Source organism: Castor canadensis, chromosome 1 (assembly GCF_047511655.1).
Source record: "Castor canadensis chromosome 1, mCasCan1.hap1v2, whole genome shotgun sequence".
Lineage (NCBI taxonomy): Eukaryota > Metazoa > Chordata > Mammalia > Rodentia > Castoridae > Castor > Castor canadensis.
In genome coordinates, this window is record NC_133386.1 from 27998580 (window position 1) to 28015456 (window position 16877).

Genomic DNA, 16877 nt, shown 5'->3' on the forward strand with positions numbered 1-16877 from the left:
AAAGTCTTCCATGATAAGCAGAAAGTAAAACAATATGTGACCACAAAGCCACCACTACAAAAGATTCTTCAAGGGATTCTGTACACAGAAAGTGAAACCCAACATAACCATGAAAGGGCAGCCAGCACCAAACTATAGGAAAAGAAAAAGCAAGACAGTAGAGAGTAACCTCAACTTAGGTACACACAATCAAACCTTCAAACAACTAAGACAACTAAATGACAGGAATCACCACATAACTATCAGTACTAACACTTAATTTTAATGGACTTAATTCCCCCATCAAAACCACCATTTGATGAAATGAATTAAAAAGGAAGATCCAACAATTTGTTGCTTACAGGAGACCCATCTCACTGACAGAAATAAGCATAGGCTTAGGATGAAAGGCTGGAAGATTTACCAATCAATAGCTCCCCAAAACAGGCAGGAGTAGCAATACTTGTCTCTGACAAAGTAGCCTTCAAACCTACATTGATCAAACAAAATAAAGGAGGACATTCCATACTAATAAAAGAGGAAATAGACCAAAAGAAAATAACAATTATCAACCTATATGTACCCAATGTCAACACACCCAATTTCATCAAACATACCCTGAAGGACCTAAAAGCATATATTAACTCCAACACAGTGGTCGTGGGAGACTTTAACATCCCATTATCATCAATAGATAGGTCATCCAAACAAAAAATTAATAAAGAAATCCTAGATCTAAAATACACCATAGATCAAATGGACCTAGTCGACGTCTACAGAACATTTCATCCAACTTCTAAACAATATACATTCTTCTCAGCAGCCCACAGAACCTTCTCCAAAATAGATCATATGCTAGAGCACAAAGCAAGCCTCAGCAAATATAAGAAAATAAAAATAATACCATTCTATCTGATCACAATGTATTAAAACTAGAACTCAACAACAAAAATAAAGACAAAAAACATGCAAACAGCTGGAAACTGAATAACTAATTGCTTAATGAATAATGGGTCATTGATGAAATAAAAAAGGAAGTTAAAAAGTTCCTGGAAGTCAATGAAAATGAAAACACAACCTACTGGAACCTATTGGACACAGCAAAGGCAGTCCTGAGAGGAAATTTATAGCCATGAGTGCATATATTAAAAAGACTGAAAGATCTCAATCAATGACCTAATGATATACCTCAAACTCCTAGAAAAACAAGAACAAGCAAATCCCAAAACAAATAGGTGAGAAATAATAAAAATAAGAGCTGAAATCAATGAAATAGAAACAAAAAAAATATACAAAGAATTAATAAAACAAAAAGATGGTTCTTTGAAAAAATAAGCAAGACCCCTGGCAAACCTGACTAAAATGAGGAGAAAAAAAACCCCAAATTAGTAAAATAAGGAAAGCAAAAGGGGAGATAATGACAAACACCATAGAGGTCCAGGAAATCATCAGAGACTACTTTGAGAACCTATATTCAAATAAATTCTAAAATCTTAAAGAAATGGACAGATTCCTAGATACTTATGATCATCCAAAACTAAACCAAGAGGACATTAATCACCTGAATAGATCTATAACACAAAATGAATTTGAAGCAGCAATCAAGAGTCTCCCCAAAAAGAAAAGTCCAAGACCTGATGGATTCTCTGCTGAATTCTATCAGACCTTTAAAGAAGAACTGATACAAACCCTCCTTAAACTGTTCCACGAAATAGAAAGGGAAGGAAAACTGCCTAACACATTTCATGAAGCCAGTATGACACTTATCCCAAAACCAGGCAAAGACACTTCCAAAAAGGAGAACTATAGGTCAATCTCCTTAATGAATATTGATGCAAAAATTCTCAATAAAATAATGGCAAACCTAATTCAACAACACATCAAAGAAATTATTCACCGTGACCAAGTAGGCTTCATCCCAGGAATGCAGGGGTGGTTCAACATACGAAAATCAATAAACGTAATAAACCACATTAACAGAAGCAAAGACAAAAACCACTTGATCATCTCAATAGATGCAGAAAAAGCCTTTGATAAGATCCAACATCATTTCATGATAAAGGCTCTAAGAAAACTAGGAATAGAAGGAAAGTACCTCAACATTATAAAAGCTATATATGACAAACCTACAGCCAGCATTATACTTAACGGTGAAAAACTGAAAACATTCCCTCTAAAATCAGGAAGGAGACAAGGATGCCCACTATCTCCACTCCTATTCAACATAGTACTGGATTTCCTAGCCAGAGCAATTAGGCAAGAAGAAGGAATGAAAGGAATACAAATAGGTAAAGAAACTGTCAAAATATCCCTATTTGCAGATGACATGATCCTCTACCTTAAAGACCCATAAAACTCTACTCAAAAGCTCCTAGACACCATCAATAGCTATAGCAAGGTAGCAGGATATAAAATCAACATAAAAAAATCATTAGCATTTCTATACACTAATAATGAACAAACTGAGAAAGAAAATATGAAAACAATTCCATTTACAATAGCCTAACAAAGGATGTTAACAACCTCTATAAGGAAAACTATAAACTTCTGAAGAAAGAGATTGAGGAAGACTATAGAAAATGGAGAGATCTCCCATGCTCATGGATTGGTAGAATCAACAGTAAAAATGTCTATACTCCCAAAAGTAATCTACATGTTTAATGCAATTCCCATCAAAATCCCAATGACATTCATCAAAGAAATTGAAAAATCTACCGTTAAATTTATATGGAAACACAAGAGGCCACGAATAGCCAAGGCAATACTCAGTCAAAAGAACAATGCAGGAGGTATCACAATACCCGACTTCAAACTATATTACAAAGCAATAGTGATTAAAAAAAAAGCATGGTACTGGCACAAAAACAGACATGAAGACCAGTGGAACAGAATAGAGGACCTGGATATGAAGTCAACTATAACGAACTTATCTTTGACAAAGGCGCTAGAAATATACGATGGATAAAAGGCAGTCTCTTCAACAAAAACTGCTGGGAAAACTGGTTAGCAGTCTGCAAAAAACTGAAACTAGATCCATGTTTACCACCCTATACCAAGATTAACTCAAAATGGATCAAGGATCTTAATATCAGACCACAAACTCTAACGTTGGTACAGGAAAGAGTAGGAAATACTTTGGAATTAATAGGTATAGGCAAGAACTTTCTCAATGGAACCCCAGAAGCTCAGCAACTAAGAGATAGCATAGATAAATGGGACCTCATAAAACTAAAAAGCTTCTGCTCAACAAAAGAAATGGTCTCTAAACTGAAGAGAACACCCACAGAGTGGGAGAAAATATTTGTCAGCTACATAGCAGACAAAGGACTGATAACCAGAATATATAGGGAACTTAAAAAACTAAATTCTCCCAAAATTAATGAACCAATAAAGAAATGGGCAAGTGAACCAAACAGAACTTTCTCAAAAGAAGAAATTCAAATGGCCAAAAAACACATGAAAAAATGCTCACCATCCCTAGCAATAAAGGAAATGCAAATTAAAACCACACTAAGATTCCACCTCACCCCTGTTAGAATAGCCATTATTAGCAACACCACTAACAACAGGTGTTGGCAAGGATGCGGGGGAAAAAGGAACCCTTTTACACTGCTGGTGGGAATGTAAACTAGTACAACCAATCTGGAAAAAAATTTGGAGGCTACTTAAAAAGCTAAACATTGATATACCATTTGATCCAGCAATACCACTCTTGGGGATATACCCAAAAGACTGTGACACAGGTTACTCCAGAGGCACCTGCACACCCATGTTTATTGCAGCACTATTCACAATAGCCAAGTTATAGAAACAGCCAAGATGCCCCACTACTGATGAATGGATTAAGAAAATGTGGTATTTATACACAATGGAATTTCATGCAGCCATGAAGAAGAATGAAATGTTATCATTCACAGGTAAATGGATGGAACTGGAGAACATCATTCTGAGTGAGGTTAGCCCGGCCCAAAAGACCAAAAATTGTATGTTCTCCCTCATATGCAGACATTAGATCAAGGGCACACACAACAAGGGGATTGGACTTTGATCACATGATAAAGTGAGAACACACAAGGAAGGTATGAGGATAGGTAAGTCACTCAAAAACTAGATAGCATTTGTTGCCCTCAATGCAGAGAAACTAAAGCAGATACTTAACTGAGGCAAATAGGAGAAGGGGACCAGGAACTAGAGAAAAGGTTAGTTCGAGAAGAATTAACTTAGAAGGTAACACACATGTACAGGAAATCAATGCGAGTCATCCTTATCTCAACTACAAAAACACTTGGTCCTTCCTATTATTGCTTATACTCTCTCTTCAACAAAATTAGAGATAAGGGCAAAATAATTTCTGCTGGGTAGTGAGGGGGGGTAACGGAGAGTGTGGGGTGAAGGGGGAAGATATGACCCAAACATTGCATGCACATATGAATGAAAAAAAAAGAAATTTTGATTCATGCGTAAAAGCATTGTAAAAATTACCTGCAAAAATACAGGCTACATTCATAATTGTCCTCACTTCACTTGATCTTAGTCAAAAGTCACATTTGAAAAACGTAATAATCCCTTAAAACATCAGATTCCTTATCAGATATAAAGTTTTCTCAAGAAGTGTTCCAGGAAGTCATAAGAGCACCATCACAAGTTCTTCTTAAAGGAAACAAGCTACTAATACCTCAGACGATGCAGGAGAGATGCTTCTTTGTGATCTTAAGACAGATGTTCTTTCTTGAAGAAATACAACATGTAGTCTCAGTTTTAGTGACTTACATATTTATAACTTGAATTTCTCTTTTTAAGTGAATGAATCATTCAACTTTACATCTTATCTTCTTGTACCTTATTATGTGAAGCAGCAGCTCTTGTCAGGGTGTACACTAATGGCAGGTTAACCCATGTAGACTTACAGAATTTTATTTTAGTATTCTTTTGTCTATAATTTCAAAGGATTTTAAAAAAATTGTCACAGTCCTCGTAAAAAGACAAGTAGGATACATCAGACAAACAACTGATTGCCAGAATATCCAGGAAGCTCAAAAAACTAAACTTCCCCAATAAAGAAGTGGGCAACTGAACTAAACAGAACTTTTGCAAAGGAAGAAAATCCAAAGGGCCAAAAACACATGAAAAAATGCCCAACATTCCTGGACATAAAGGAAATGCAAATCAAAACCACACTAAGATTCCACCTCACCCCTGTTAGATTGGCTAGCATCAAGAACACCAGCACCAACAAATGTTGGAGAGGCTGTGGGGAAAAAGGAATTCTCATCTACTGCTGGTGGGAATGTAAGCTAGTAAAACCTCTTTGGAAAACAATATGGAGGCTTCTTAAAAAACTAAACATAGATCTGCCATATGATCCAGCAATACCACTCCTAGGGATATACCCAAAGGGGTACGACTCAGGTTATTCCAAAGGTACCTGCACACCCATGTTTATTGCAGCACTATTCACAATAGCCAAGCTATGGAAACAGCCAAGATGCTCCACTACCGACAAATGGATTAAGAAATGTGGTATCTATACACACTGGAATTTTATTCAGCCACAAAGAAGAATGAAAATTTGTCATTCGCAAGTAAATGGACAGAACTGGAGAACAGCATCTTAAGCTAAGTTAGTTAGGCTCAGAAGGCCAAAAATCGCATGTTCTACCTCATATGCGGTTTATAGACCTAAAACAAATGCAGTAATATTATTGGACATGAGTCAAACACTAAGGGCAGAACGCATTTGGGAGGAATAGGGACAGGGAAGGAAACCTAAAACTTGAATGTGGCTGATGTTCTCACTGTAGGTGAGCAAATATAGTAATCTTAAATTGGCAGAGGCCACTGTGGGAAGGTGACCAGGAAGTAGTGAAGAGGTCTGGTAGAGATGAACCAATGTGGGTTGTAATACACACGTGCATGGAAGCAATGCTGGGCATCCCTCTGTATAGCTATCTCTATCTCCAACTAGCCAAAATGCCATGTCTTTCTTATTATCTCTTATGTTTTCTCTTCAACAAAATTGGAGAACAAGAGAGCAGAACAGGTTCTGCTTAGAAGCAAGGGGGAGTGGGGTGGGGGGTGGGAGAGAAAAGGAAGAGGGTGGGGTCAGGGTGGAGAGGTGGCCCAAACAGTGTATACACATATTAATAAATATAAAAGCAAAAAATAAAATAATTTTAAAAAGACAGTAGGAAAAAGTGTAAACCTTCTTGGATGTCAGCTCCTTAAGGACACAGCTGGATTTCATTATGTGAAGAACTCAAGGTCACTGATACTATATTATAGGTTGTAAATAGACAGTATTTAAAGGTAAAATGTATGCTCTTCCTATATATCCTCAAATTAATGTTTCTATTGTATTGTTTAGCTCTGTCTCACTAAGAAAATAGTACTTCATCAAACTAATGAAATCTACAAGGTTAATGATCATTGACAGCTTAATCAATACACCCATCTTGCGAAGGATATCTATATTTTGAAAGAGCAGACATCTCTTAACTTGCTTAGAATAAGTGACCTGATTATGTAGGATGCTTAGGATGGATTTCATCTGTCATATCCAGGGCTCAATCAATTGCAACTGTTATGACAGTTGTAGTAAAACACAACTGATTTATATCAATATATTCCAAATTTTGCCATATTGTGCCATCTGTCAGATTCATTAGGGATATATTTAATGATCAAGAATGCCTTCTTGCAGCAATATAAACCATGCCATATAATCAGAAGAGAAGGAAAGGTCATCTTACTTTAAATGAAGTCCAGTCTACAGGCAACTGTAGACAGTGCTGCGGTCCTTCTAGCTGGTTGCTAATTAAGCAACTTACGTGAGAGTCAGGACATAGGAAAATTCAGTCTAAATTGATGGTGTGCTCATGTCCTTAAAATCATTAAGTTAAAAATTGATTCAAGTTATTAGATCAGGTAGAAGCTATAATCAAATCATGTTTTAGTGGTATTAAGGTACCTGTAGTATCAGATTGTTTTCCTCAATTTGCTTTTGTGTGCAATGAGGGTATCAATAGCACCTACCTCACCTTGCTCTTGTGAAAATTAAGGGAGCTAACTGATGAACAGATGTGAAATCTTATCTCTCTCTAACTAGTATCCTGAAATCTTAGCACTTTTCTTTCGAGGCATTTCATGGTTTAGGGAAATGAATGTTGGTTATCTGAAATGGGTCTGTCAATACTATGTTATATTCATTGTTCATGTGCTTTCAGTGTCCAATGAATGTCTTATTCTATAGTCACCATCTTAATTAAAATAACAAATTAAAATAATAATATATGAGAACTACAACAGAGAGTTTAAAAATAGTATAAGAAAATAAGAAAGACCAGAAGGCTAGAAAAATGTAGTGCCTGTTTTTCTTTTTTCTTTTTTTTTGGCTACATTGGGGTTGAACTCAGGGCCTCACACTTGCTAGGTTCTACTACTTGAGCTGCACCCCCATCCTTTTTTTTTTAAACTTAAGTTATTTTTCAGATAGGATCTTGCTTTTTGCCTGAGTCCAGCCTTAGATTATATTCTTCCTTCTTATGCCTCCTGCATTACCAGTATTAGAGAAGTGTACCACCACACCCAGTTTATTTTTCGAGATGAGGTCTTGCTAACTTTTTGCCCAGGCTAGTTTTGAAATGTGCCCCTTCCAGTTTCTGCCACCCTAATACCTGGCATTGTAGGTGTGAGCCATTATATCCATATTTTTTAAAGACATGAGCACCCTTAAATTATCTGTTACATGATTATCTTGAATTATTTATAACTGGAAACTTCCCCTGCCTCTGTTATCTTGCTGTCTGTTTTTGGGTCATCTTACTGATTGTCTAGATTGTCAAGATATGAGGTGGTTAGAGTAAGCAAAAGAAGCTTAATGAAGAATCATCTCATTCTTCATGTATGAATATAGTTTAAGGTTGGAATAGATAATTTTTTGAAAATAAAAGCTAGGGATTTTTAAATTGCTGTTCCTACTGTTTCATTTCCACTGCTAAAATCAATATAAAGCTCGTTGGACATACTTTAGTGGATTTAATAAAAATCTAAATATTAGAGCTAAAATTTTACAGGTTAGAAACTTTCTTATCATAACTTTGACCATTTCTCACTTTGAGGTTAGGTGCATCACTTACAGCCTCTATACTTATTTCTACCCTACAAAATGAGGCAAATAATATCAACTTCATTTCTTAACAGAAGAAAGAATTAAGTGTTTATAAAAGGCATTGATGAAGTATAAGTACAAATGACTATTCGTTATATTATCATTTTGTTACAAATGCATTGTGGGTAATTATTGTGCTGATTTTAGATTAGTTCAAATGTATATTTCTCCCAGACCAAGTAAGTGAGGGCATTTTGTGCTATATTGTAAATACTTAATGGTGTACTTATCTGTCTTCTCCTTGGTGGCTTAGGAATTGCAATGTGATTCTTCTGGCCTTTTGGTCAGTCCTCTCAATACAAAACACTCAATTCTATGCTTTTGCTAATCATCCAAGAAAATTTTTGAAAGTCTCTGAAGCATGAAGCCAAATTTACTGAGTTATTAAAACTAAAACCTTTTTCATCATCTAGTGTTCCATGAATGTGTTATAGGTCTTTATAAACTCATAAGTGAGCCTATGAGCCTCTTATAAACGGAACAAGAGGTAGTCAGTAAGGCAACAGAACAATAGTGATTCCACATGACATCAACATGCTTAATATATTTAAAATGAGAAGCCTTCTTACCTAGCATGCAAACACATTTGGCATTCTGATCAGGGTTCTCAAACAAGATTTCGCCACACCTCTGAAATAGAAAGATAGCCATAGTTATGTCAGGATTTCCAACCAGGATTCCCAAGGCAATACATCCATGCAAGCTGATGTCACCATGGTGTTATTTTACTCTTGAGGTTTGGGATTTCTGCCATTAATAGTTTCCTGCAGTAAAATCTGAGAGTTGGGATAGACTGTTTCTGCACGCTCCTGACCCTGCTTATAGCTGATTCCGCCTGCTCCAGGAGAAGTCATGATTTGAGATGGGCTTAGTTTCTAACAGTCTCTATTTCAGTAGAAGACATGCAATCTTTTAGGCCCAATAATCTGAGGCTAATCACTTTCAAAGTTGGTCCTTATCAGAATCTATATTATCCTAAACTACTCATCTACAGTTAGATACAGACACCATCAAACATAAAACTAGGTGGTCAATACTTAACTCTCTGAACTTGGGAAAAAAGCAAAGAAATAAAGACAGTGGCACTCATAATTCTTTTGTAATATTTATGTCATATAAAAGTTTAATGTTAAGCAAAAAAGTCTCCATTTTTTATGAAGTTGAAAATATCAAAAAATAGTGCCTATTGTTTATATATATTAATTTATATACAAAGCATAACAGCAATGAGTAGTGAATGAGACATAAAATACAGATGGGAAAGAGTTATAGAAAAATGAGATGATGAAGGGTATACCAGGGTTCTCAACTTTTTCTACAAATATTTTTATCTTCAGTTATTCTCTAACTTATTTCTGTGCTTGAAATATTTCATAGTGAGAAAAGATGGGCCCCCAGTGCAATACTTGAATATAAGATGGCTGTCTGTACGACACACCTCTGCACCTCTGTCCTTGGGCTTATAGAGGCCATTTGGTAGCAGACTGGACCATTTTCCCCAATAACTTGCTCTCACCACTTATTTGGTTTGCTTTTAGGGAGAATGAGGATGTACTACCCCCACTTGTTTTCCTCTTTCACAGTTCACAGCTGAGTTAGTTCCATTCCCAGCTATTGTTATTGTATCTGTACTTAATATATTACAAGACAAAGTAATGCTAAAGAACAAAACTCATGAATATGAGAATTCCTCATCACCACACCTAATTACAAAATTCTCCAGTACCAAGAGGGGCAGATCTCAAGAGGAAAAACTCAGCCATTCCCTTCAAATCAACTTATCTTTTAGGATGACCTGAATTGTGCTCAAGAGGATGGACAGTTGGCCCAGGGATGTGACAGGGAAGAGAGGTACTTTGGTGAGTCAGGACTGCAGACAAGGGATGTTGGACACAGTAGAAGGTTTCAAGAGACATTGAGTTCTGAATGCAAGAGCGTTTGTTGACTTCCGGATGGATAGTTTGTATCATGAACCTTTTCCCCAGTAAAGATCGCATGGACTGAGTGCGGCCTTTACTGTGCCAGTTAATTGCTTCATGCTTCATTTCCTTGTAAGTAACATGGGGCTGTTGATATGTGCCACCAAGGTAGGTCAGGGAGCAAATGTGCAGATTAACGACCCGTGCAGTCTGATCCTGCTGTTGTGCCTGTTCGTTTGTATTTTGGCAGAGGTTAAGCCCTTTCAAATAGCTAAGATCTATTTTCTGCATCACCTGCGTTTTAAAGTGGTATTTTTATGACCTGAAAGAGTTAATAATTATTTAAAAAGGAAAGGTCAGAGTTTCTAAAATGTTTTTGAATTCTTAGCAGAACAAAGTGCTAGGAAGCTCCTTCAATCTGTTGTCTTGGTTCTGCAAGGAAATGACTTTGGCGGGATCTTCTGTCTTTTGTAGGTGATAAAGTCCACACATGCGCTAACCATGGAAAAGTTGTCCTTTTATTGCAGGGCCTTCATAAGAGATGGTAGGTTGAAGTCACATAAGTTCCTGGCTACGCCAAAGGCAGCTTTATATGTGCCTCTCAAACACGTGGGGTCCATGTGTGGCCCGTGAGGTGTGGCTCTCTCCCCCAGCCAGGCACACAGCTATGAAGATTTCCTAAAACTCCTGTGAAGCATGCATTCCTTAGCAATCATGGCCTGCCTGTCCATGACAGGCAAGTTCATTACCAAGCAGCAAGGGTAGGTGCTGTGTCCTTCCAGGGAGGATGAGGCAGTGACATTCCCCATCTTTATCTCCCTGGAAGTCTGGGAAATGGCGGAGGAACCTTTAAGCAGCTCTTGCATTGGCTGCTTTGTAAAGTTACCTGACCATGGGAACAGACTTTGAAGCAATGCCCAGAGGGAATCTGATTGTTCTCAGGACTTGCAAGAAACCAGATTCTTTCCAGTGATTTTTTTCTCACTGATGCCGGTGTTTACTAGGACTTTGCTGCCAGACTCCTGCTTTCTGTGGGGCCAGGGTGATGATCCAGTTTAGGAGATTAATTAGACTAAGCCACAGGGTCCCAATGCCAGAAAACTGCAAGTTGTTCCATGGGGGAGGTCTTCTACATATAAAGCAAGCACTCTGCCACTGAGCTACATCTCCATCACCAGGGCATTTAGTTATGCCCCACCTGTTTTCTTATCTGCAAAACAGGACAGCATTAATTCTAAGCGATAGTGTCACTGAAAATCTAGTTTTTAATTTGTTATGAACAGGAAGGTACTAGTTTAAGTGATCCTAGGTAAGATTGTAACAAAAAATGAGGATTAGTAAATTTAACTCATCCATTAAAATTCTGTCTAATTCCCATGTTATTACTGAGGATTAAAAACGAATGAACATTTCTTACTTTAAAAGAATATTTCATAAGTTGGTTGCCAATTCTTATTTGCTAAAACATTTCTGTATTAAATTTAGAATTTGACTTTTATTCAGGAAAAGGATGCATGTTATAAAATACTGCAGCTACTATTTAGAATAGCCAAGATGAGGAATCTGCCTAAATATCCATCAACAGTTGAAAGCGTGAAGAAAGCGCAACATACATCCAAAATAGAGTATCATTCAGCCAGAAAAAGAAAGGGCATTCTGCCATTTGCCACAATATGGATGACCATGGAGGCATTATGTCAAGTGAAATCATCCAAGCATAAAAACAGCCAAATACCGTGTGATCTCACTTACATGTGGGATCTGAAAATGTTGAAGTCACAGAAACAGAGAGTAGAAGGGTGGATACTAGTGGCTGGAGATCAGGGGTGTTTTAGTATTGTTGGTCAAAGCACACCAAATTTCCATTAGGCAGAATTTCAGTTAGAATGAGTTCAAGAGATCTATGGTGACAGTAGTCATCATGATTTGCTGAACACTTGAAAACTGCTGAGAATATATGTACAGTGTTCTCACCACAAAAAAATGGTTAGTGTGTGAGGTAATGTGTATGCTAATTAGCTTGATTTAGCCATTCCACAATGTATGTATATTTCAAAGCATCATGTTATTTACCATAAATATATACTATTTTAATTTTGTTAACTAAAAGTAACAATAAAGACAAAATACTGCATCTTTGATTTAAAGCTATCAGCATTTTAACTATACAATTTCCATTAACTAAATCTTGTGTTCTAGTAAAATGTGCAATAGAGTGTATTTCTTTTAATAGAGTATATTTCTTTTAATAGAGTGTATTTTTAATACCTTCATCATAAATTTAGTTGTGACATTAGGGGTAATTTTTTTTTCTGCAGTGCTGAGATTAAACCCAGTGCTTTGTGCATGAGAGGCAAGCACTCCACCACTTGACCTGTGTCTCCAACCTTTAGAAGTAATTTTTAAAAATCACACTTAAGTAGCTATCCTTATCTCAACCAGCAAAAACCCTTGTTCCTTCCTATTATTGCTTATACTCTCTCTACAACAAAATTAGAAATAAGGGCAAAATAGTTTCTGCTGGGTATTGAGGGGGGGGAGAGGGAGGGGGTGGAGTGGGTGGTAAGGGAGGGGGTGGGGGCAGGGGGGAGAAATGAACCAAGCCTTGTATGCACATATGAATAATAAAATAATAAAAAATAAATAAATAAATGTCACCAATGACCTCCACATTGCTAAAAAAAAAAAAAACCATACTTAAGTCTTCAACAAACCTCTTTTCCTTAAAGAAAAATCATATTTGATGTTCTAATATTCAAATATTGGTAATAAACTCAAAAGAAGTTATCGAAAATAGTGACAAGCTGGCATTTTGTTCTCATTGTTTAACTGACAGCACTTCCAAGTTTCTTAAAGCAGTTAATGTTTTTTTCTTGTTTCAAATAAGCTTTCTAACTTCTTTTTTACTTTTCTGGGTACTTGCTGTCACTTGAGCATATAGTTCTCCCAGCAGGCCTCCAGCAACTAATCATTTTAGAGAGTGTCTTGATATCTTTGGAAGAGAGGAAATATCAGTAAACAAATAAAACCTCAGGTAGAGCTTCCCATTGCTTGGAGGTTTGGTCCAGTTTCAGCTAAGACAATAACAGTTTTTTGTAAGTATGTAATGTTAAATGGTTAAATGTTATTAGAGAATAATTAATAGGCTATGAGTCTTTGATTTTTTTTTTGTCCTTCACACGTTTGTGGGTTTTTTTTTTTTTTAAGTAGAAAGGAATTTAGTAAAGGGAATTAGGTACTTATAAAACTATTGGAGGATCAATTTATAGGCTAGACCTCCACAAATGACTGCCAGTAGCGGGATGATACCAGTGTGGGTGTGTGTGTGAGGAAAGGGTTAGGAGGGTGAGTACCGTGCAAATACTGTGTGCACATGTATGTAAATGGAAGAATGAGACCTGTTGAAACTACTCCAAGAATGGGAGTAGGGGATGATAAAGGAGAATGATGGAGGGAGGTGAATTCAAGTATGCTACATTTGATATATTGTAAGAACTTTTGTAAATGTTGCAATGTACCCTCAGCAACAACAATAAAAAAAAAATAACTGCTCTGCCCTACGGGCTTGCCAAGGCTGGGCTCTCATTGGCTAGGGGACCACCATTGGGAAAGGGGAGAACCAGTGATGCCTATCACTGGATTGTTGACTTTAAGGACATGGCAGTGATCCTGGGATTAGGAGGCTTTTGATGCAATTGCCTCTTGACATCTGCAAAACTGTGACTGAATAGTATATGCTACGGTTAAAATGGAGGAAAGCCCAATGCCTCCCTGACTGTGCCTAAGAGCTCATTCAAACAAAGCAAAAAGAATCCTTACATATGGCTAGACTCTCCAAAGCAGTTTCCTGAGCTGAAAAACCACTAATCATGAGTGAGGCTATTGGGAAGTTGCTGGACTGGGGTGGAAAGTAAAACACCTCCATCTGTCCCAAGAGTAATTAAGCTGAGTTGGAGGAGGCAAGGCTTCAGCATGGGTTGGTTCACATTCACTCTTACCCATGTCTAAGAAGAGATCTAAGATCCTGCAATTTTGCCACATCTTACATGAATTCTCAAGTGAGATTTTGAGGACATAGGCAAATGTCTATATGGTGATGTGTTCATTGGGATTGTATCTGCTTAATTTGCTCAACCCTGATTCCCTAAATGTCTAGGATAATGCATAATGGGTTTATTAAATAAATGAATGATGAATTCCTCACTGCAGTTCTGTGGGACATGCAGATGTTATCTGGGTTAGCATGAGAAGAGATCTTTTTCCTGACATTTATGTTTACATGTTAATAAGTGCCACCAGAGATGGACCCACACCATGTGTAACACCCATGAAAGCCCCAGAAGACAGGCCTGTGGAAAAAATGGCATAGGTCTATAAAGTGTAAAAGTAGCTTCTGCTGAAACAGCACCCCAAAGTTTAACAAGTCCTGGAAGTTTGGAATCCCATTCATGTCTATTAAATAACTGGGTGAAAATGAATAGTCAAAAAACATTGAGTGCGGAGTCTATGCAGACACTTATACCATTAGTGTGGGTACAGAATCAAGAGATTCAGGCTAGTTCCTGCCCTCAAGAGAGATCGATAGCTTAGTTTGAAGTTGAAATAGAGAGAAGGTTAAGGGTACCTTCAGTGGTGAGCACCCAACCCTGCCTGAGGCCATCACAGAAGGCTTCCAAAAGAGAGAGCCACAGGCCTGAGTCTGGGGGATAAAAAAATCCTTGCAAAAGAGAGGGCCCTTCAAGGGTCAGATAAGTAGTCCCCAAGAACAGGGGCAAAAAAGTAGAGGGCTTCATCAAACTGGTATTCACTGGTGAGACTGGAAGAAAGTAAGGGCCAGTATTGAATAAAAAATAGTTCTGGACTGGGCTAGAGAAGGCTGGTTTGCTTTTAAAAATCAAGGAAGCTTAGTGAATTCTTTTAGCATTGTCATTACAACTTAATGGCACCAGATATCTCTCATCCATAGTATTGAATGCAATATATTTGTCCATTTCTGGTTCAAACAAGGTACCAAGCCAGAGGTGCTTCTTATTCCTTTTTCTTGAATTATTCCATAGAATGGCTATGGCCAAAGAATTCCCCAACCACCCAGCGGAAACCTCTTGTGAGGCTGACTTCTGCTACTGAGGAAGCTATTAGCACCTCCTGTGGAGACATCACAGTTTCCCTGTCCCTGGAGCCTGCATTTTCAGCTCTCCTTCTGTACAGTGGCCCAAGTCCACAGTGTTTTCTGCAGTCCTGTCTACTGCGTGGGTGGCACAGTCAGGCCTTAATCTCTAAACACTGTGGCAGCCCTCAGTGCTCTGGTGCCAGAGGACAGCAGATTTGGAACTGGGGCTGGTTTTAGCTCAAGCTTGTATTTTCTTTCCTTCCTAAGCTTTTTCAGTGCAAGAGCAGATTTCCATCCTATTGCAGGCTGTTAAAACGTCAGACTAATAAGTTTTCAACAATCTGTCAGTACAGATCTCCAGCAACAACCTGGCACTGCCATTAGATCCAAGCCTCATGGTCCAACCCAACCTCAGCCAGTCAAAATAAGGGACACACCAGCAGCAAGAAAGAAAAAATAAGATAATCACCTTGAGTTGAGCAGAAATTCTTAGCACAATCATTGTTGCCAATAGTTAGCAGCAACACTGTGGTCTACATAACCTGGTGTGACCCTTCAGGAAGGGCCATCCCTTTTAAACCTCTAATTAGATATGGTTAGGAGTGATTTGAAAGATATTAACGCTATTGCTATTGGAAAATGAGCCTACCAGCTTTTTAACAGCTTTGTTTTCTTCTTTAGTCAAAGAACAAAATGTTAGCTCAATATGTATGCTTTCTATTAGAGAAAAGCCAGCAGCAGCCTCCAGAGAGTCTCTCAGCATTTTGTTACAGACCCCTATTTTTAAATGTTCAAAAACTACTTATTATGAACCAAAACTTGGAAAACCTGGTTTCAGCCCAAGAGCATTAAAAAAATAATAATAAAAAAGTTACTAAAGGTCCAGAAACAGACCTGAATTTTCTGTCATTTCAGCCCCAGGCTTTGAGGGCACTAGAGAGGCTATATCTGGTTGAGATGCTGGGCGGTGGTGGGGGGGGGTGAAGGTGGGGAGGTCACATGGCACATAATTTCAATCACTTTGTCTTAATCTTGACTTCCATTGAACATGAAATACACATTGAAAACTGAAGCTTTCACCATGCAATGACTCTAGCTTCTGGGAAGTAGTATTCTAGCAAAATCTGTACCTGAAGATTTATGACATGGAGTATAACTGAGGTCTCTCTCAGTTACAGGAGCTGAGTCTGAGCACTTTGGAAAGAATTCTGGTATGGGGTCTGAGAATTCCCCAATATCTGATACAAATATATGTCTTATGTCTGAATAAATAGGACAAAAACTGTGTGAGAGTTTTACTTTTTATTTATCATCTCAGTGTCCCAAAGGTTGACAAGTTGCTACAGCAACAAATGTTTAATGTGTACATAGTAAGTTATTAAAGGTGAATTCCATAGACACTTAGTGCTGGAGAAAACAGGAAGAAGTGAAGAAGAGATTGGTGCATATCAAAGTTCAAATACCTAACCTGTCCCTTACTAGTTTTACCATCTTTGGTTCAGTTTACTTGAACTTTGTAGAACTGAGGAAGGAGTAACAATGATCCCTCCCCTACAAATAATGTAATAGATATGAAAGCATCTTGTATACTCTTAAAACCCATAATGTGGCCTGTATGTATGTGGTTTAGTGGAAAGAAGCGGGTAGAAGTAGCATATGGCCTCTTGGTGGCTCTATTACAAGATACACAGCACTGTTCTTC

General features: G+C 37.7%; 1 protein-coding gene across 2 annotated transcripts in view; it reads right to left on the reverse strand.

Moving 5' to 3' along the window:
- Positions 1–16877, reverse strand: part of Pde7b (phosphodiesterase 7B) — a 309490-nt gene that overhangs the window by 213268 nt on the left and 79345 nt on the right. The window contains exon 2 of one of the 2 annotated variants that reach the window (XM_074073883.1): positions 8716–8776. In XM_074073883.1, coding sequence (XP_073929984.1) covers positions 8716–8776 — 61 coding nt within the window. Of the gene's footprint in view, positions 1–8715; positions 8798–16877 lie in introns of those variants that run through there. The other variant, XM_074073890.1, reaches the window with a different exon arrangement.